The sequence below is a fragment of the Nomascus leucogenys genome, chromosome 19, assembly GCF_006542625.1.
Source record: "Nomascus leucogenys isolate Asia chromosome 19, Asia_NLE_v1, whole genome shotgun sequence".
Taxonomy (NCBI): domain Eukaryota; kingdom Metazoa; phylum Chordata; class Mammalia; order Primates; family Hylobatidae; genus Nomascus; species Nomascus leucogenys.
In genome coordinates this window covers 26,864,059-26,884,792 of record NC_044399.1, presented here as the reverse complement: position 1 = coordinate 26,884,792, position 20,734 = coordinate 26,864,059, and the positions used below count along the sequence as shown (strand labels likewise).

General features: G+C 47.0%; 1 protein-coding gene across 3 annotated transcripts in view; it reads left to right on the top strand.

The window, feature by feature from the left end:
* Positions 1-20,487, top strand: part of GTF3C2 (general transcription factor IIIC subunit 2) — a 32,562-nt gene extending 12,075 nt beyond the window's left edge. For 2 of the 3 annotated variants that reach the window (XM_012497598.2, XM_030799513.1), the window contains exons 2-19: positions 2,011-2,281; positions 2,444-2,765; positions 3,358-3,643; positions 7,558-7,652; positions 8,019-8,096; positions 8,235-8,333; positions 9,480-9,707; positions 9,875-9,986; positions 10,198-10,306; positions 11,911-11,936; positions 12,125-12,254; positions 16,439-16,583; positions 16,682-16,843; positions 17,033-17,120; positions 17,374-17,502; positions 17,780-17,932; positions 19,057-19,164; positions 19,443-20,487. In XM_012497598.2, the coding sequence (XP_012353052.1) occupies positions 2,035-2,281; positions 2,444-2,765; positions 3,358-3,643; positions 7,558-7,652; positions 8,019-8,096; positions 8,235-8,333; positions 9,480-9,707; positions 9,875-9,986; positions 10,198-10,306; positions 11,911-11,936; positions 12,125-12,254; positions 16,439-16,583; positions 16,682-16,843; positions 17,033-17,120; positions 17,374-17,502; positions 17,780-17,932; positions 19,057-19,164; positions 19,443-19,661 (2,736 nt within the window). In that variant the 5' untranslated portion in view covers positions 2,011-2,034 and the 3' untranslated portion in view covers positions 19,662-20,487. The remainder of the gene's footprint in view (positions 1-2,010; positions 2,282-2,443; positions 2,766-3,357; positions 3,644-7,557; positions 7,653-8,018; positions 8,097-8,234; positions 8,334-9,479; positions 9,708-9,874; positions 9,987-10,197; positions 10,307-11,910; positions 11,937-12,124; positions 12,255-16,438; positions 16,584-16,681; positions 16,844-17,032; positions 17,121-17,373; positions 17,503-17,779; positions 17,933-19,056; positions 19,165-19,442) is intronic. The other variant, XM_030799514.1, reaches the window with a different exon arrangement.
* The last annotated feature ends 247 nt before the right edge of the window (positions 20,488-20,734 follow it).

Below are 20,734 nucleotides of genomic sequence, written 5' to 3'. Positions count from 1 at the left end.
TCATTCTTTTTTTTAAAGACAGAGTCTCACTCTGTCACCCAGGCTGGAGTACGGTGGCATGATCTCGGCTCGCTGCAACCTCCGCCCCACGGGTTTAATTGATTCTCTTGCCTCAGCCTCCTGAGTAGCTGGGATTACAGGTGCCTGCCACCATGCCCAGCTAATTTGGGGTTTCAAATGGGGAGATGGGGTTTCACCATGTTGGCCAGGCTAGTCTCGAACTCCTGACCTCAGGCGATACACCTGCCTCAGCCTCTCAAAGTCCTGGGATTACAAGTGTGAGCCACAATGCCTGGCCAACTCATTCTTTCTAAAAAATAAATTATTTATTTACTTGAGACGGTGTTGCTTTGTTGCCCAGGCTGGAGTGCAGTGGTGTGATTACAGCTCACTGCAGCCTCGACCTCCTGGGCTCAAGTGATTCTCCCACTTCAGCCTCCCAAGTAGCTGGGACTACAGGTGTGCACCACCATGTTTTTTTGTAGCAAAGGAGTCTCACTCTGTTGCCCAGGATGGTCTTGAATTCCTGGATTCAAGCCATCCTTCCGCCTTGTCCTCACAAAGTGCTGGAATTACAGGCATGAGCTATCATGCCTGGCCAGAAAATTATTTTTAAATGTTTTCATTTAAAATACCATACCCAGGCTGGAGTATGGTAGCACCATCATAGCTCACTGTAACCTTGAACTCCTAGGCTCAAGCAATTCTCCTGTCTTAGCCTTCCAAGTAGCTGGGACTACAGGTGCGCACCACCATGCGCGGCGAACTTTTAAAATTTTTTGTAGAGATGAGGTCTCCCTATGTTGCCCAGACTGGTCTTGAACTCCTGGCCTCAAGCAGTCCTTCTTCCTTGGCCTCTCAAAGTGTTGGAATTACAGGCATGAGCCATCCTGCCTGGCCTTTTACTTATTCTTAAATAAACTTATTCCTTGACTAATCTTTACAGAAAGAGATGTTAATATTAAGTATGCCTCTTCACTTTGGTCTAAATTTTGTAGTATCTGGCAGCCCTTTTTTGTAGTATAAGGAAGTTGTGTGCCTTTCCTGGATTCATGATAGACAAATTTTTCTCTCTCTCCTTTTTTGGAGTGTGTGTATGTCTGTGTGTGTGTGTTTTATTTCATTGGGTTTCAGAGATGGAGGTAAAATAATTGTGCATTCACTGCTTCATCCTTACAAGAAAATATATGAGCTTTAAATTAGATAATGTATGTATAGCACTTAGTATAGTGCTTGGCACATAGTTAGCATTTAATAAATGGAAGCTTTATGGCCAGACGCAGTGGCTCATACCTGTAATCCCAGCACTTTGGGAGGTTGAGGCAGGTGGATCACCTGAGGTCAGGAGTTTGAGACCAGCCTGGCCCACAAGGTGAAACCTCATCTCTATTAAAAATACAAAAATTAGCTGGGCGTGGTGGTGTGTACCTTAATCCCAGCTACTTAGGAGGCTGAGGCAGGAGAATTGCTTGAACTCGGGAGATGGAGGTTTTAGTGAGCTGAGATTGAGCCATTACACTCCAGCCTGGGCAACAAGACTGAAACTCCGTCTTAAAAAAAAAAAAAAGTGGAAGCTTTATTTGTTTACTTGTTTATTGTCTGCTTCACCAAAATGTAAGTTCCATGAGGGCAGGCACCTTGTCTGTCTTCTTTATTGTCACATCACCAGTTTCTTCTTTTGTTTTTAATTTTTTAATTTTTTTTGCTAGAGAAGGGGTCTTGCTGTGTTGCCCAGGCTAGTCTCAAACTCCTAAGCTCAAGCTGCCTTCCTGCCTCAGCCTCCCTAAGTGCTGGGATTACAGGTGTGAGCCACCGCACCTGGCTCGTATTACCAGTTTCCAGAACAGTGCCTGACATATAGAAGGTGCTTAGTAAATATTGTTGAATAAGTGAATAATCAGGGAACTTGGGTATGAGTGTGAGAATGAGAGAGAAAAGATGGGGAAACAAAAATCTGAGCTAGTACAAATAGTTTTTGTCTTCTACTCATTTGTATGTCTCTGTATGCAGGGGCAGCCATTTTGGGGGGTGCTGATGGATACCTGCGGGGTCGGCTATGTTGCCCTGGGGGAGGCCGGCCCCGTGGGGAACATGACTGTGGCAGACTCTCCTGGACAAGAGGTGCTAAATCAGCTTGATGTCAAGACCTCTTCAGAAATAACCAGTGCAGAGGCTTCCATAGAGATGTCATTACCTACCCCTTTACCTGGATTTGAAGATTCTCCTGATCAGAGGAGGCTCCCTCCAGAGCAGGAAAGCCTCTCCAGACTGGAACAGCAAGGTATGTACCTTGTCCTCTTATCTTTTTATTCCCCGTGCTGAGCCTAAGATGAAAGAGAGCAGGTTGAGCTCATAGGATCTTACAAACCTGGGTACAGTGTAATCTTTTCCAAAGAGGTTTGAATTCTGGTCCCATCTCACAGACCCATATTCTTCTCTACAGATCTTTCTTCAGAGATGTCAAAGGTCTCAAAGCCTAGGGCCTCAAAGCCTGGCCGGAAGAGAGGTGGTAGGACACGAAAAGGCCCCAAAAGGCCCCAACAGCCTAATCCTCCATCAGCCCCTCTGGTTCCTGGTCTCTTAGATCAATCCAACCCTCTGTCCACCCCCATGCCTAAGAAACGAGGTCGAAAGTCCAAGGCAGAGCTGCTACTGCTGAAGTTGTCAAAAGACCTAGATCGGCCAGAATCTCAATCTCCAAAGAGGCCCCCTGAGGACTTTGAGACCCCTTCTGGGGAACGACCCCGCCGAAGGGCTGCCCAAGTGTAAGGATTGTGGGGCATAGCTTGGTGGAGGGGGGTTGGGTGAAGGGATCAGGGTGGGGCAGATGTTGGAGAGAGAAGACTGATGAGGTATTAGGTAAGCAGGGGTGGTGTCTGGATTCTAGGGACTTGAGCAGTCCTTTAGGCTCTTACCGCAGCACTGTTAATGGTGTGTATTGCTAACTTGGTTTATCTAAGAATTACTGTCTGTACTTTATGTCCTGTGCCATTTTTCACAAGCTTTACCCAGCTCTTTACTGTTTTACTATCCAGTATATGTCTATATATATATGCTGTTCCATTCTTTCTCTTGCCCTCTGTGTTCTTTGACTGTGGTAGAATGAAAAATGTATTGAACTTGGAGTGAGAAGACCTGGGTTCAGATTCCACATTTGTTATCTCAGTCATCTCGGCCAAGTCACATAACTTAGATTTCTGGTTTTTCATCTTCCAAGGGGGAAGGGGAAATTAATAGAGTTAATTGGTTAATCATGGGGTTATTGGGAGGCTCCATTGAGATAAAAATCAACCATGTCTGGAAACGTGGGTTCTCAGTTATATGTGAGAATGGCTGTGACTCTGTCTGTTCCCACAGGGCACTTCTGTATCTTCAGGAACTGGCTGAAGAGCTCTCAACAGCCCTGCCTGCTCCTGTGTCCTGTCCTGAGGGCCCCAAGGTGAGCAGCCCCACCAGACCGAAGAAGATCCGGCAGCCAGCAGCCTGTCCAGGTGGAGAAGAGGTGGATGGTGCTCCACGGGATGAAGACTTTTTTCTCCAGGTTGAGGCTGAAGATGTGGAAGAAAGTGAGGGCCCAAGTGAGAGCTCATCTGAACCTGAGCCTGCAGTGCCCCGAAGCACCCTGCGAGGATCTACTTCAGGGGTAACCTCAATGAACAAGAAAGTGAATGGGGACATAGTAGGATTTTAGGGGACCAGCAAGGTACTGAGAAAGGAAAGACAGCTTTGACCTGGTAACTATAATAGACAAAACAGGTTAAAGAAAAAAGGGTCCATTTCAAAAACAGTTGGCGTATTAGGGAGAGCGCAGAAGAAGGGGTATGGTAAACAAGATTATTCATTCATATATTGAGTATCTATTCTCTGTTAGGAAACACAAACGTAAATAAGACAGTGTGTCCTGCCTCACAAGTTCACAGTGCAATCAGCACTACCCTAGGAGTGAACAAAATGATTTAGGCATATAGAGGAAGGGTAATTAACTGCTTAGGCTTCACAGAGGAATGATAGTTGAATTGCTTCTTGAAGGATAAGTAGAAGTTTGCCAGAGAGGATGGTTTTCCCATAAATTGATTATGGCTAGAGCATAGAGCCTGGAGTAAAGTTGTAGACGAGATTAAACTGGAGAATATGAAGGGACATAGACCGATAGGAACCAGCAAATATTGTTTTTGTTTATGTTTTTTTTTCGGTGGTAAAATGTATATAACATGAAATTTGCCATTTTAACCATTTAAAAATACACAATTCAGGCCGGGCATGGTGGCTTATACCTGTAATCCCAGCACTTTGGGAGGCCAAGGCAGGTGGATCACCCGAGGTCAGGAGTTTGAGACCAGTCTGACCAATATGGTGAAACCCTGTCTCTACTAAAAATACAAAAATTAGCCAGGCATGGTGGTGCGCACCTGTAGTCCCAGCTACTTGGGAGGCTGAGACAGGAGAATCACTTAAACCCGGCAGGCAGAGGTTGCAGTGAGCTGAGATCATGCCACTGCACTCCAGCCTGGGTAAGAGAGTGAGACTCCATCTCAAAAACAAAACAGAACAAAACAAAACACACAATTCAGTTGTACAGAAACTCTGTACAATGAACATTTTTAAGTAGAAAAATAACATCAATTTGGAAAATAGGTCAAACTATGGTTGACAGAAGACAGTTTTGCCAGGCACGGTGGCTCACGCCTGTAATCCTAGCACTTTGGGAGGCCAAGGCAGGCGGATCACAAGGTCAAGAGTTCGAGACCAGCCTGGCCAACATAGTGAAACCCCGTCTTTACTAAAAATAAAAAAAAATTAGCTGGGTGTGGTGGCGCACGCCTGTAATCCCAGCTACCCAGGAGGCTGAGGCAGGAAAATCGCTTGAACCCAGGAGGCGGAGGTTGCAGTGAGCTGAGATTGCACCATTGCACTCCAGCCTGGGTAACAGTGTGAAACTCTGTCTCAAAAAAAAAAAAAAAAAAAGTTTCAATTATCCAGGTAAGAGATAGTGAGGTCCTAAATCAAGCAGTGAAGAAAGAGAAGAGCAGGGAGGGGGCAGATTCAAAAGATATGTAAGAGGCCAGGTGCGGTAGCTCACACCTGTAATCCCAGCACTTTGGGAAGCCAAGGCAGGTGGATCACTTGAGGCCAGGAGTTTGAGACCAGCTTGGCCAACATAGTGAAACCCTGTCTCTACTAGAAATACAAAAATAATTAGCTGGGTGTGGTGGCATATACCTGTAGTCCCAGCTACTGGGGAGGCTGAGGCAGGAGAATCCCTTGAACCCAGGAGGCAGAGGTTGCAGTGAGTTGAGATTGCGTCATTGCACTCCAGCCAGATTCTGTCTTTAAAAAAAGAAGAGATATGTAAGATAATTTTTTATTTTTTATTTTTGTAATTCTTTTGTTTCTGTGTTCTCTCACAGAATGGAATATGTAAGAGAATTAAGGGTATTTGGGAATTGAAGGGAGGGGGAGGAAGTCGAATAGCAGTTTCCAGCTTAAATGGTGGCATCATGCACTGAACCTGGGAACACGAAAAGGGTGAGGGATGTGGGAGGGGCAAAGGTGGGAGGGGAGAAGATGAATTCACTTTCTTTTTTCCTTTTTCTTTTTTTTGAAACAGAGTCCTGCTCTGTCGCCCAGGCTGGAGTGCAGTGGAGCAATCTCAGCTCACTGCAACCTCCACCTCCTGGGTTCAAGTGATTCTTCTGCCTTGGCTTCCCAAATAGCTGGAATTAAAGGCACGCGTCACCACGCTCAGCTAACTTTTGTATTTTTAGTAGAGATGGGGTTTCGCCATGTTGGCCAGGCTGATCTTGAATTCTTGACCTCAAGTGATCTGCCTGCCTCGGCCTCCCAAGGTGCTGGGATTACAGATGTGAGCCACCACACCTGACAGAATTCACTTTCTGACATGTTGAGTTTGAGGTGCCCATTGGCCATGGGTCATTCTGCTGGAGATGTCTGATCACCAGTTGCATATGTGAGACCAGTGCCTTACTTACCTCATGTGCAACATTTAAGGGAGAACAGAAACCCTCAGTAATTCAGATAAATGCTATTTTGATGCAACATTTAAAAAAATCAATACAACAAATCATGGATATTTCGTTCCATGATGAACACAATATCAAAATTTTAAATAAAGACAGGATCTTTACTGATTTTTTTAACTGATTACTGTTTTTTGTTTTTTTTTTTGTTTGTTTGTTTTTGTTTTTGAGATGGAGTCTCGTGCTCTCACCCAGGCTGGAGTGCAGTAGCCCAATCTCGGCTCGCTGCAAGCTCCGCCTCCCGGGTTCACGCCATTCCCCTGCCTCAGCCTCTCCGAGTAGCTGGGACTACAGGCGCCCGCCACCACGCCCGGCTAATTTTTTGTATTTTTAGTAGAGACGGGGTTTCACCGTGGTCTCAATCTCCTGACCTCGTGATCCGCCCGCCTCGGCCTCCCAAAGTGCTGGAATTACAAGCGTGAGCCACTGCTCCCGGCTTAACTGATTACTGTTTTTTTCCATTTGCCTCATGCCCTAATATGGCTTGCCACAACACTGTCTAGAACTTGTAGAGAAGTTGAGACTGAGTCAGGTTTACATTACGGAGATGTAAACTTGATAATCAGGCATAAAGATGGTAGTCAAGCTGGGTTTGGTGGTATGCATTTGTACCTCCTGAGTGTACTTTGAACTACTCAGGAGGCTGAGGCAAGAGGATTGCTTGAGCCCAAGGAGTTCAAGTCTGGCATGGGCAACACAGCAAGACCCTGCCTCTAAATTTTAAAAAAGGCCAGGTGTGGTGGCTCACACCTGTAATCCCAGCACTTTGGGAGGCCGAGGGGGAAGGATCGCTTGAGCCCAGGAGTTCAAAACCAGTCTGGGCCATGGTGAAACCTTGTCTTTACAAAAAAATACAAAAAAATTATCCAGGTGTGGTGGGGTGTGCCTGTAGTCCCAGCTACTCAGGAGGCAGAGGTGAGAGGATTGCTTGAGCCCAGGAGGCAGAAGCTGGGGCTGCAGTGAGCCAAGATTGTGCCACTGCACTCCAGCCTGGGCAACAGAGTGAGACCCTGTCTCAAAAACAACAAACAAACAAAAAGACAGTAGTCAAAGCCATGGGACATGAGATGAGATTACCAGGAGTGTGTGTGTGTCTGCCTGTGTAGAGGGATGAGAAGACGACAGGAACTCTGGGGAATACCATCATCGAGGAGACCTGTCAAGAAGGGAGAACCTGTGAAGGAATATTAAGAGAGGGGAGAGGAGTAAGGGAGACTATTCCATAGGGCGGGAGTTTCAAAGAGGCATAAGGGAATCCTGTGAATCAAATGCCATGGAGATGTTGAGGAAACTGAACAGAAAATAGGTAACAGATTTTGCATTTTTGATGGAGGAGTAGAGCAGAAGGTGAAGAAGTCACTATAATGGTTGAAACACAGATCTTTTAAGATGCTGATAGGGCAGTGATTGGAGGGGGAAGTATTGTCAAAGAAGAGAAAAACTGGGAAAGAGCTGTCTCTGGGACTTTGTCCAACCTGTAGAATTCGCTCCCTTATATTTTCTTCAATTTGATCCTCAGAAGCAGAAGCCACACTGCCGGGGAATGGCTCCCAATGGTTTACCAAATCACATCATGGCTCCTGTTTGGAAGTGCCTCCATCTCACCAAGGACTTGTGAGACTTGGGGACGGGGGGCTGGGGATAATAAAGGGGTGGTAGAGGAGTGCAAGGACGGTAATGAAGTGGGCCCGTGGGAAGGAGAAGCACTCATGGGTGGAATACCGTGATGACATTCATTACTAAAAAGCACTGCTCTAGAGGCAAGAGCACTAGAACTCTTTAATTAAAGTGAAATAAAATGAAAGGCTGTTTCTCAGCTGTGCTAGCCGCATTTTAGGTGCTCAGTAGCTAATTGGAGCTAGCAACTGGTATATTGGGCAGCACAGATAATGGATCATTTCCATCCCCACAGAAAGTTTTATTGGACTGTGCTGCTCTAGAATCCCTCCTCCTTCATTAATGCTTCTTCTGTTTCTCCAGCCGAGAGCAGAAACATTCATACTGGGAGTTTGCTGAATGGATTCCTTTAGCCTGGAAGTGGCACTTGTTATCTGAGCTGTAAGTTGAAGCAACATATCTGAAGCTTAGGGAGGGTGACACTACTGGAGACGAAAGGGTGACAGAGGCTCTATAATGGGAACCCTGAGATGGGTGAAACGCTTCCAAATTTAGACTGTTCCCTTTGTCTTCCCCTAGTGAGGCCGCTCCCTACCTGCCCCAGGAGGAGAAGTCTCCATTGTTTTCTGTACAACGTGAAGGGCTACCTGAAGATGGCACGCTCTACCGAATAAACAGGTGAAGATTGCACATCCACCCTTTTTTCTGACTCTAGGAGCCAGAAACAAGAAAAATGAATGTTGAAAGAGATGACAGATAAGTCCTGTCTTTCCCCTGATGCTGGTTCAGTTGGTCCCAAGAATAAGAGTGCTGGCTAAAGCTGGTCAGTCGTCTCTGATTTGTAGTGTTCATTCCTGGCAGGCTGAGGGAAGCTAGAGAGATTTAGGGGCCAAAGCAATTCACAAGGTTACATCTACTCAGAACTGGACAGACTAGCCTTAGGGAGAATACTATAGTATTCCAGAATGAACAGCCCTCAAGATGAGCTGGAGCTAGACAGACTTTGGAGGCCGGGTGTGGTAGCTCACGCCTCTAATCCCAGCACTTTGGGAGGCCAAAAAGGGAGGATTACTTGAGCCCACGAGTTCAAGACCAGCCTAGGCAACATAGCAAGACCCCTATCTCTACAAATAATTTAAAAATTAGTGGGGTATGAAAAATTAGTGGGGTGCCGGGCGCGGTAGCTCACGCCTGTAATCCCAGCACTTTGGGAGGCCGAGGCGGGCGGATCACGGGGTCAGGAAATCGAGACCACGGTGAAACCCCGTCTCTACTAAAAATACAAAAAATTAGCTGGGCGCAGTGGCGGGTGCCTATAGTCCCGGCTACTCGGGAGGCTGAGGCAGGAGAATGGCGGGAACCCGGAAGGCGGAGCTTGCAGTGAGCCGAGATCGCGCCACTGCACTCCAGCCTGGGCGACAGAGTGAGACTCTGTTCAACAAACAAAACAAAAAACAAAAAAAAAAAAAAAAAAAGAAAAATTAGTGGGGTATGGTGGCATGTGCCTATAGTCCCAGCTACTCCAGAGGCTGAGGTGGGATAACCACTTGAGCCTGGGAGGTCAAGGCTGCAGTGAACCATCGATCATGCCACTACACTCCCTCCTGGGTGACAAACCCCGTCTCAAATAATAATAAGACAGACTTTGGGAAGCAAAGGAGGAAGATACAAGTGATAGTCAAGGACTGTTCTCACTTGTAAACTGTTTTTGATATTCAGGCTCTTGTTTGAGCCAGTTCATACTGGCTCTGGGTGGAGCACCCATTCAGTCCTCATTACCTTTCATTAATTCCTTTCTTCATCCCATCTTTGATTTTTCTCTAGATTTAGCTCGATCACAGCACATCCAGAGCGCTGGGATGTGTCTTTCTTCACGGGGGGACCGCTCTGGGCTCTGGACTGGTGCCCAGTGCCAGAGGGGGCCGGAGCCTCCCAATATGTGGCTCTTTTCTCCAGCCCTGACATGAATGAGACACACCCACTGAGCCAGCTTCATTCGGGTCCTGGGCTGCTCCAGCTCTGGGGCCTTGGGACTTTGCAGCAAGAAAGCTGGTGAGGTGGGGTTGGACACTGCCATGGGAGGGTGGTTGAGGACAGCAGGATGGGTTCTGGACAGGATAGGGGGAAGGGCTTGGATTGGGCTGAGACAAGGGGAGCTTACCTCTGGCAGCCGTACGTCCCTTCTTCCTACCCACCATCCCCACATGCTCTCTCTCCAGTCCTGGCAACAGGGCCCACTTTGTCTATGGCATTGCTTGTGACAACGGCTGCATCTGGGACCTCAAGTTCTGCCCAAGTGGAGCATGGGAACTTCCAGGCACCCCTCGGAAGGTACTTCCCAGTCAACTGTGGGATGGCCCTAGGACTCAAAGCCAGGACAAAGAGGCCCTGGGAATTCTTAGAGTTGAAGGAAGGAAGGTTGGAGTGTGGTGGATGGAGTTTTTCCAGCAACTTCATACACTATTTTCAGGGACTAGAACCTCAAAGGTTTTCTGTGAGTCAACTGAAGGCAGCAAGCCTCAGCATACCTTTTACCCTTTAGGCTCCTCTCCTGCCCCGGTTGGGTCTCTTGGCTTTGGCCTGCTCAGACGGGAAAGTACTGCTATTCAGTCTACCCCATCCGGAGGCCCTGCTGGCTCAGCAACCCCCAGGTGAGTAGCACAGCAAGGAGAATTGGGCTGCTGTAGTGGCGGTCAGAGCATAGCAGGGCCTGTCTCTCTCCCTGGAAACTCCTCTGGGCCAGTCTCTCTAGCACAGAGCCTTACTCAGCCACACACACACCCTGCATTGTGACTCAAGTTTGTTCTCGAGCCCTCTCTCTTTTGCAGTCTTAACAGCTGTACTCTTTCAGCACATTTTCTTTTATCTCCCCCGTCTTCCCTCTTCTGTGCTCTTGGGACTTTTCCTCCTCTTGCTGCCACAGGTAACTGGCTGTGTAAAGAGCTGCTGAGGGCTTGGGCTGATGGATAGGGCCCATCTCCCCTGCCATACTCTTGTTCCCCCAATCCTGTTCTTAGCCTCTCCTGCCCTCACCACCACACAAACACAATGTTTTGTTCTGAAGAGAGGGATGGAATAGAGAGCTGAAGATGAGCAAAAGGAGGAAGGAGTCAGGAAAAGGCAGTTCCTATATATTGAATTTATTTTTCATTAGTACTGAGTATTTAAAGAAGAGGGCACCCAGGTTGGAGCCCTGGGAAGTCCCATATGTGGTGGTCTGGTGGAGTGGGTTGAGGAGGTGAAGGTCAGAAAGTAAAGATAGTAAATATAGACCATTCTTTCAAGAAGTTTGGCCATGGGGCTGGGCATGGTGGTCCATGCCTTAATTCCAGTACTTTGCGAGGCCTAGGTGGGAGGATTGCTTGAGCCTAGGAGTTTGAGACCAGCTGGGGCAATATAATGAGATGTCGTCTCGACAAAAAAATTTTAAAAAGTAGCCAAACATAGTGGTGCATGCCTGTAGTCCCAGCTACTTGGGAGGCTGAGGTGGGAGGATCACTTATGCCCAGGAGGTTGAGGCTGCAGTGAACTGAGATTGTGCCACTGCACTGTAGCCTGGGTGACTTAGTGAGACGCTCTCAAAAAAAAAAAAAAAAAAAAAAATTTCGCTGTGAAGGGGAACCAGTAATTGAAGGTGGTGGATTGCCTAAGTGTGGTCAATAAAGGAAGATTTTTGTCCCTTTATTTGGATAGGAGACATTAGGGCATGTTCACATGGCAATATGGGAGTGACCTAGACTAGGGAGGGAACAAGTGGATGGATGACACAGGAGGAAGGAGGATAACAGAATGAGCAGTGTTCTGGAAAAGGTGCTAGAGGGTGGGAAGAGAGTAGAGTGAAGGGATTGCTCTTCTGATAGGAGGAAGGGTACTATCAGGTGTAACAGAAGGAAAGAAGATGGGAGCAGATAGAGGTAGGTTCATAAATTTGGTGATGAAAAGATAAGGACTTTCTCAATAAAGGATAAGGGAACGTCATTATTCAAAGGATTGGTTGCTGATTTAAGAGCAAGGCTTGTGTCCACAGAGGAGGTCTAAAGGAAAAAAAAAAACAACAAGGCCTGGCTAGGCATGGTGTCTCACACTTATAATCCCAGCACTTTGGGAGGCTGAGGCAGGAGGATTGCTTGAGCCCAGGAGTTGGAGGCTGCAGTGAGCCATGATCATGCCACTGCACTTGGGCCTGGGTGACAGAGTAAGACCTGCTGAGTCCTCGGGACCCATAGAGTTAGTTACTGCTCTTTTTCCCTCACAGATGCAGTGAAGCCTGCCATATATAAGGTGAGTGAGGAACCTGCTACCTTAGCTGAGGCTCCATCTTCTTAGAGCCTCACCTTGCTGATTCCACAGTGAGTCTCCTTATACTTCTGAAAAATACCCTCATCCTGCTGGATTAAACATTGATTTGAGTTTTCGTTCCAAACAGTGTAGGTGTCCCTAACCTAGTCCCATCTCTTCTTTCCCTGCAGGTACAATGTGTGGCAACTCTGCAGGTGGGGTCTATGCAAGCTACAGACCCCTCTGAGTGTGGTCAGTGCCTTAGCCTGGCCTGGATGCCTACCAGGCCCCACCAACACCTAGCTGCTGGATATTATAATGGTAAAAAATAACAAAATAAAACATAAGGAACTATTGCTCTTTAAATTTTTTATATATGCTTGTTTTTTGGTTGTTTCTTTGGTGGTTCAATACTGGACACATAGTTAGAAATATTCAAGCAATGTAAAAAAAATACAAAGAAATAAGTCACTAGACTATTTCTACCCAGAAAAAAAATTAAGAGTACATAGATGCTGGGCCAGGCGTGGTGGCTGACACCTATAATCCCAGCATATTGGGAGGCTGAGGCAGGCAGATCACTTGAGGTCAGGAATTCAAGACCAGCCTGGCCAACATAGCGAAACCCTATCTCTACCAAAAAAATACAAAAAATTAGCTCAGGATGGTGGCGCACGCCTGGAGTCCTAGCTACTTGGGAGGCTGAGGCCTGAGAACCCGGGAGGCAGAGGTTTCAGTGAGCCGAGATCACACCCCTGCACTCCAGCCTGGGCAACAGAGTGAGAGCCTGTCTGAAAAAAAAAAAAAAAAAAAAAAAGAGTAGAGCCGGCCAGGTGTGGTGGCTCATGCCTATAATTCCAGTACTTTGGGTGGCCGAGATGGGAGGGAATCACTTGAGGCTGGGAGTTCAAGAGCAGCTGGGCAACCTAGTGAGACCTCATCATTAAAAATAATAAAATTTTGCCAGGTGCAGTGGCTCACACCTGTAATCCCAGCACTTTGGGAGGCTGAGGTGGGTGGATCATGAGGTCAAGACATGGAGACCATCCTGGCCAACATGGTGAAACCCCATCTCTACCAAAAATAGAAAAATTAGCTGGGTGTCATAGAGTTCACCTGTAGTCCCAACTACTGGGGAGGCTGAGGCAGGAGAATCGCTTGAACCTGGGAGATGGAGGTTGCAGTGAGCCAAGATCATGCCACTGCATTCCAGCCTGGCAACAGAGGGAGACTCCATCTCAAAAAAAAATAATAATAATAATAAAATTTTTAGGCCAGGCACAGTGGCTCACGCCTGTAATCCCAGCACTCTGGGAGGCTGAGGTGGGCGGATCACGAGGTCAGGAGATAGAGACCATCCTGGCTAACATGGTGAAACCCCGTCTCTACTAAAAATACAAAAAATTACCCGGGCGTGGTGGCGGGCTCCTGTAATCCCAGCTACCTGGGAGGCTGGGGCAGGAGAATGGCGTGAACCCGGGAGGCGGAGCTTGCAGTGAGCTGAGATGGTGCCACTGTACTCCAGCCTGAAGGACAGAGCGAGACTCCGTCTCAAAAAAGAAAAAATAGAAAAATAAAATTTTTAAAAAATTAAAAAGTGAGGAACATCATTTCATGCAGTTCTTTATATATAAAAATAAAAAGATCAGAGGAAAGAAAGAGTTTTATAAAAATGGGATCAGCCAGGCATGGTGGCTCACGCCTGTAATCCCAGCACTTTGGGAGGCTGAGGCAGGAGGATCACAGCCCAGGAGTTGGAGACTGGGCAACATGGTGAAACCCCATCTCTAACTAACTAGCTAACTAAATAAATGAATAAAAAATGGGATCATACTGTGTAAGGTATTCTAAAATAAAATATTAAATTTAATTATATCTTAATTTTATAGAAGAAAAAGACACTAAAGTCAGACTGAAATATTGGCTAAGCTCCTGATGAATGTTCCTTCACTATAAGTGACACTAGTTCCTCAAAGATACTTTTAGAATTAAAAAGACTATAAATAAATTACAAATAATATTAAGTAGTTGGAGTTATTAGGTTTTGTTTTGTTTTTAGAGAGGGTCTCACTCTGTCACCCAGGCTGGAGTGGCAGTGGCAAGATCTTGGCTCACTGCATCCTGGACTTCCTGGGCTCAAGCGATCCTCCAATCTCAGCCTCTGGAGTAGTTGGGACTACAGGAACGAGCCACAATGCCTGGCTAATTTTTTGTATTTTTTGTAGAGACGGGGTTTCACCATGTTGCCCAGGCTGTTCTTCACCTCTTGAGCTCAAAGTGATCTGCCTGCCTCAGCCTCCTGAAGTGCTGGGATTACAAATGTGAGCTACCATGCCTGGCCTACATTGTTATTTTTAAATGACAGTTATTGGCCAGGTGCAGTGGCTCATGTCTGTAATCCCAGCACTTTGGAAGGCCGAGGCGGGCAGATCACGAGGTCAAGAGATCGAGACCATCCTGGCTAACATGGTGAAACCCTGTCTCTACTAAAAAATACAAAAATTAGCTGGGCAGGATGGCGCGTGCCTGTAGTCCCAGCTACTCAGGAGGCTGAGGCAGGAGAATCGCTTGAACCTGGAAGGCAGACGTTGCAGTGAGCCAAGATCGTGCCACTGCACTCTAGCCTGGCAACAGAGTGAGACTCCGTTTCAAAAACAAAATGACAGTGTTGTTTTTAGATATAAGTAGACTTTCTGCTGGGAAAATAAGGAAATTAGCACTATTAACACGTCTTTTTATCATCCCTTTCACCATGTTCTTTTTCTTTTGGTGGTATTATTCTTACATTGTCAAGGTACATGATTCTTGATGCTGTTCTGCTTTCTTAATTCCTGAACTTGAGTGCCTCCGCCAGTCCATTTATCTTAGTCTCCCCTCCAGTTGCTGAATTATTTATATTGCATGGCTATAATTCATCATCAACAAACTTTTTCAAGAAAGGTTCATAGGTGCTGCATTCATTCCCTGAGTGGCTCAGCCTTCTGAGTAGCTGAGACTACAGGCATGTGCCACCACACCAGGCCATTTTATTTTTTTTGAGACAGGGTCTCTGGGGTCCAGGCTAGAGTGCAGTGGCACGATCTCGGCTCACTGCAACCTCTAACTCCCGAGTTCAAGCAATTCTCCCACCTCAGCCTCCTGAGTAGCAGGGATTACAGGCACATACCACCAAAGGCTGGCTAATTTTTGTATTTTTAGTAGAGATGAGATTTCACCATATTGTTCAGGCTGGTCTCAAACTACCGACCTCAGGTGATATGTCCACCCTGGCCTCCTAAAGTGCTGAGATTACAGGCATGAGCCATCATGCCTGGCCTTATTTTATTTTTTAGAGGTGGGGTCTCACTATATTGCCCAGGCTGGTCTCAAACTCTTGGGTGCAAGTGTTCTTCCCGCCTTTACCTCCCAAAGTGCTAGGATTACAGGCATGAGCCACTGCACCTAGCAACATTGTGTTGCTTTTGACTTTTTGCCTGTTCTCTTTGTCTTGGGGCAGAGTTAGCGAACATTTTCTTTCTTTCTTTTTTTTTTTTTTTTGAGATGGAGTCTCGTTTTGTCTCCCAGGCTGGAGTGCAGTGGCGTGATCTCAGCTTACTGCAACCTCTGCTTCCTGGGTTCAAGTGATTCTCATGTCTCACCCTCCCGAGTAGCTGGGATTACAGGCGTGCACCACCACACTGGCTAATTTTTTTTGTATTTTTAGTAGAGATGGGGGTTTTACCTTGTTGGCCAGGCTGGTCTTGAACTCCTGACCTCAAGTGATCCACCCGCATTGGCCTCCCAAAGTGTTGAGATTACAGGCGTGAGCCACTGCGCCTGGCTTCTGAGAGTTCTTACGCTTTTTTTTTCTCCTTTTTTTTTTTTTTTTTTTTTTTTTTTTTTTGAGACAGAGTCTGCTCTTGTCACCCAGGCTGGAGTGCAGTGGCACAATCTCATTTCACTGCAACCTCCGCCTCCTGGGTTCAAGCAATTCTGCTGCCTCAGCCTCCCAAGTAGCTGGGATTACAGGCACCCACCACCACATCTGGCCAATTTTTTGTATTTTTAGTGGAGATGGGGTTTCACCATGTTGACCAGGCTGGTCTCGAACTCCTGACCTCAGGTGATCCACCACCTGCATTGGCCTCCTGCAGTGTTGAGATTACAGGCATGAGCCACCGTGTGCCCCGCCTATGCTTTTTAAAAGTCTGTTGACTTTTATTTATAGGGAGTAGAGAGAGGTGCATTCTACTCTCTGCACTAGGTGTGTTCACCCTATCATTTTTCAACTGTAGATTCCAGACAAAGCTATTACTTTTTTGTTGATGAGAATTGGGGTTAAAATATCAGGTTGAGTCTTTAAGCCCTGGAAGGAGTGTTGGATAGCTAATCAGGATCCCCACATCCTTTCATAGTGGTTTGGATCTGAGGGTAGAAGACAAAGGTCCTAGGAGCCCAGAGAAAGAAATTAGAGCAAGGAAGAGAGAACTTGCTTTTAATGCTCACACATTCTGTCCCTATTTCAGGCATGGTGGTTTTCTGGAACCTTCCCACTAACTCACCCTTGCAGCGGATACGGCTCTCTGATGGCTCCTTAAAGCTCTACCCCTTCCAGTGTTTCCTAGCCCATGACCAGGCTGTGCGTACCCTTCAATGGTGCAAAGCTAACAGGTATGGAATAGGTGGTGGTTGGAGGGGGAAGGTGAAGACTGGGACAGGCTGAGTTTTCCAGATTTGTTCGGATTTGACCTTCTTCCATCTTTTTACAGCCATTTCCTTGTCTCTGCGGGGAGTGACCGGAAAATCAAATTCTGGGACCTTCGACGACCTTACGAACCCATAAACTCTATCAAGCGCTTCTTGAGTACAGAACTGGCCTGGCTGCTCCCTTACAATGGTGTCACTGTGGCTCAGGACAACTGCTATGCCTCGTACGGCAAGATGGAGCTAGGACCTTTAGGGACAGGCCCTAAGGGTTGGAGTGCAAAGCGTGCCAGATTGTTGTGGGGGGAGGAGGGTAGAGAGTTGGTTCACTGAGGTGGTTTAAATTCTGGAAGAGGTTAAGGAGAAGAAATGAATCTAAAGAAAAGGAAGGTTTAAATTTATTTCTCTTTTAACAGTTATGGACTCTGTGGGATTCATTATATTGACGCTGGTTACCTTGGTTTCAAGGCCTACTTCACTGCTCCTCGAAAAGGCACCGTTTGGGTGAGCCCCCCTTTCTTTTGCAGTCTTCATTACACAGGAAAATGGCTTATTTATGCTCTATTAGTAGTCAGAAAGAGGCGGTAGTTTTGGGTAGAAGGAGAAGATAGGTACGTGGTAACTATCATCAGGGCTGTCGGTTATGATAAACTCATTTTTGTTTGTGTGTCTGTCTCTCAGACTGTGCAGTTGTTACCAGTTCATAGCTCGGAATGAATATATGAATGAATGAATGAAATCTGTCTCTTTCTATTAGAGTCTTTCAGGATCCGACTGGCTTGGGACAATAGCTGCAGGAGATATATCCGGGGAGCTCATTGCTGCTATATTACCAGATATGGCACTGAATCCGATAAATGTCAAGCGACCTGTAGAGCGAAGATTTGTACGTATATGAACATCTAACAGCAGCTGTTGGATCCTAACCCACATGCCCTCCCAAATTCTGGTAGAGTACAAATTTGTGCTAGGTCTCCCGGCCCTGATATTATCCCAGAAAATCTTAGCACACAGTTGTGTATAATCTTCCCTACCCTACTACATCTGAGCATATATTTAAAGATACTACTTTCTTCCATCTTTAAGCCTTTCCTGCCCAAACCACTTTCCTGCTTTTATTGTCTTGAGTATTATAGAACCTAATTTCATGGTCTCCTTTCCAGCCTATATATAAAGCAGATCTGATACCATATCAGGACAGTCCTGAAGGTCCAGACCATTCTTCTGCTTCCTCTGGGGTCCCCAACCCTCCCAAGGCTCGAACTTATACTGAAACTGTCAACCATCACTACTTGCTCTTTCAAGACACAGATTTGGTAAGCTGAGTCCAGGAGAGTGGATGTGGTATTAGAAAAGGTAGAAAACTTTAGTCTTTGTATAGTACGCAATCCTGAGTTCAGCACAAAGATGTAAAACTAAGGAGCCTTGGCCAGGTGCAGTGCCTCGTGCCTGTAATCCCAGCAGTTTGGGGGGCTTAGGCAGGCAGATCACGAGGTCAAGAGATCCAGACCATCCTGGCCAACATGGTGAAACCCGGGCAGATCACGAGGTCAAGAGATCCAGACCATCCTGGCCAACATGGTGAAACCCTGTCTCTACTAAAAATACAAAAATTAGCTGGGCGTGGTGGCGTGTGCCTGTAGTCCCAGCTATTCAGGAGGCCGAGGCAGGAGAATCACTTGAACCCAGGAGGTGTAGGTTGCAGTGAGCCAAGGTCGCACCACTGCACTCCAGCCTGGCGACACAGCAAGACTCCGTCTCAAAAAAAAAAAGAAGGGCCAAGTTGGCCAGGCGCGGTGGCTCACGCCTGTAATCCCAGCACTTTGGGAGGCCGAGGCGGGCGGATCACGAGGTCAGGAGATCGAGACCATCCTGGCTAACACAGTGAAACCCCATCTCTACTAAAAATACAAAAAATTAGCCGGGCGTGGTGGTGGGCGCCTCTAGTCCCAGCTACTTGGGAGGCTGAGGCAGGAGAATGGCGTGAACCCGGGAGGCGGAGCTTGCGGTGAGCCGAGATTGCGCCACTGCACTCCAGCCTGGGCAACAAAGCGAGACTCTGTCTCAAAAAAAAAAAAAAAAAAAAAAAAAGAAGGGCCAAGTGTAGTGGCTCACACCTGTAATCCTAGCACTTTGAGAGGCTGAGGCGGGCGGATCACCTGAGGTCAGGAGTTCGAGACCAGCCTGACCAACATGGCGAAACCCTGTCTCTACTAAAAATACAAAAAATTTGCTGGGCGTGGTGGCGGGTGCCTGTAATCCCAGCTACTCAGGAGGCTGAGGCGGGAGAACCACTTGAACCTGGGAAGCGGAGGTTGTAGTGAGCCGCCAAGATCGCACCACTGCACTCCAGCCTGGTGACACAGCGAGACTCCGTCTCAAAACAAACAAACAAACAAACGAGGCTCTCACTTTCTCCTATTCCATTTCCCTTCCCCAGGGTTCATTCCATGATCTGCTCCGTAGAGAACCAATGCTGCGCATGCAGGAGGGAGAGGGGCATTCTCAACTCTGCCTGGACAGGCTGCAGCTGGAGGCTATTCATAAGGTAGTCTCTCATCCTCTCCACCCTCCACTCTCATTTCCCCCCATTTCTGGACCTGGGGCTGATGAAGTGGGAGATGAAAAGGTTACACAGATGATAACCTCCTCCTCCAGAGCATGACAGACGTACCTCATTCACTGGCTTCTCATTCTTACCTCTCTCACCCCTCATGGTCCTGTCCTTTCAGATTGTGGCTCATTTTTTTTTTTTGTTTATACAGCTAGGAGTCACCCTAAAGCACCACCCATGAGCATCTCTCTTGTTTCCTGTTCTCTTCACAGGTACGTTTCAGCCCAAACCTGGACTCCTATGGATGGCTGGTATCTGGGGGGCAGTCAGGGCTGGTTCGAATCCATTTTGTCCGTGGACTCGCCTCCCCACTGGGCCACCGTATGCAGCTTGAAAGCCGAGCCCACTTCAATGCCATGTTCCAACCACCCTCCCCCACTAGACGGCCTGGCTTCTCTCCAACCAGCCATCGCCTTCTGCCCACTCCCTAGCCTTGGCCCACACCAGATCCTTGGAGTGAAGTCGGTCAAGAACAAATGGCCCCTATGCACAGAGCCATAGGAACTGGGGGCCTTCCCTGGACAGTGATCATGCCAGGCCTGGACCTTTAGGCCTGCCTCCCCAGGACTCCTTAGATCCCACTCTTTCTACAGACTTCTGTGATCACAGCCCCCTGCGGGCAGGGGGGCTCTCCCTCCACCAATTCTCAAGGCTCCTCAGCCTAAGACTATGGCTCATGAGAAACACTCAGGCCTGACCTAGGCTTGGGAGTCAAACTGCTCATATTGAGCATATTGTTAAGTGGGTAAAGCCAAGTAAAGGTACTGGGTGTTTTTGCGACCACTTGTGAATGGGTGTATGGAGAACTGAAAAGGGTATCTGCATGAAGGCTCCTGTCTGACTATTCCAGGATCCAATATTACTGCCTTCTGAAACTTCCTCTTTAGGGTAACCATCATGTATGCCCATGAGGGTGATAGTAATTTGTGAGACTGAAGTTGCTTAGAGTACTTCTTTGACCAAGGAATACCACAGACACCCTACCGATAGAACAGTGGCTCAGATCTTACTTGCTCCCGCTTACAAAGTATTCCCAATCACTGGTCATCTGACCCTACTTGAACACTCCTGAACAGTCATGTTTTTTAAAATCTTCCTTTATATCAAGTCAGAGAGTATACTTCTATAAATTTCACTCATGGGTGTTAGGAAATCTAGTCATCTTCCCTGTGATTGCCCTGTTAAGTATTTAACCATAGCTATCATGTGTTTCCCAAATCTTCTCTAGATTAAATATCTTCAGTTACTTCAACCATTCTTTTACACGTCATGATTTTTGATCCTTCATGATACTGTCACATTGTTGACTCATTAGAATGTTTACCTACTTCAGTTCTATGTATAGGAGGTGTTTAGAACCCAGGTACAGTAATGTATTGTTATATCTCATCTTGTTAGAGTCCTCTTGTGGGATGCTGCAGACTCACAGTGACTATGATACTGCCTCCTAAGCAAGGACACACCCCAGTGATGAGAAATAGGCAAACCATGGTCTTGAAATGCT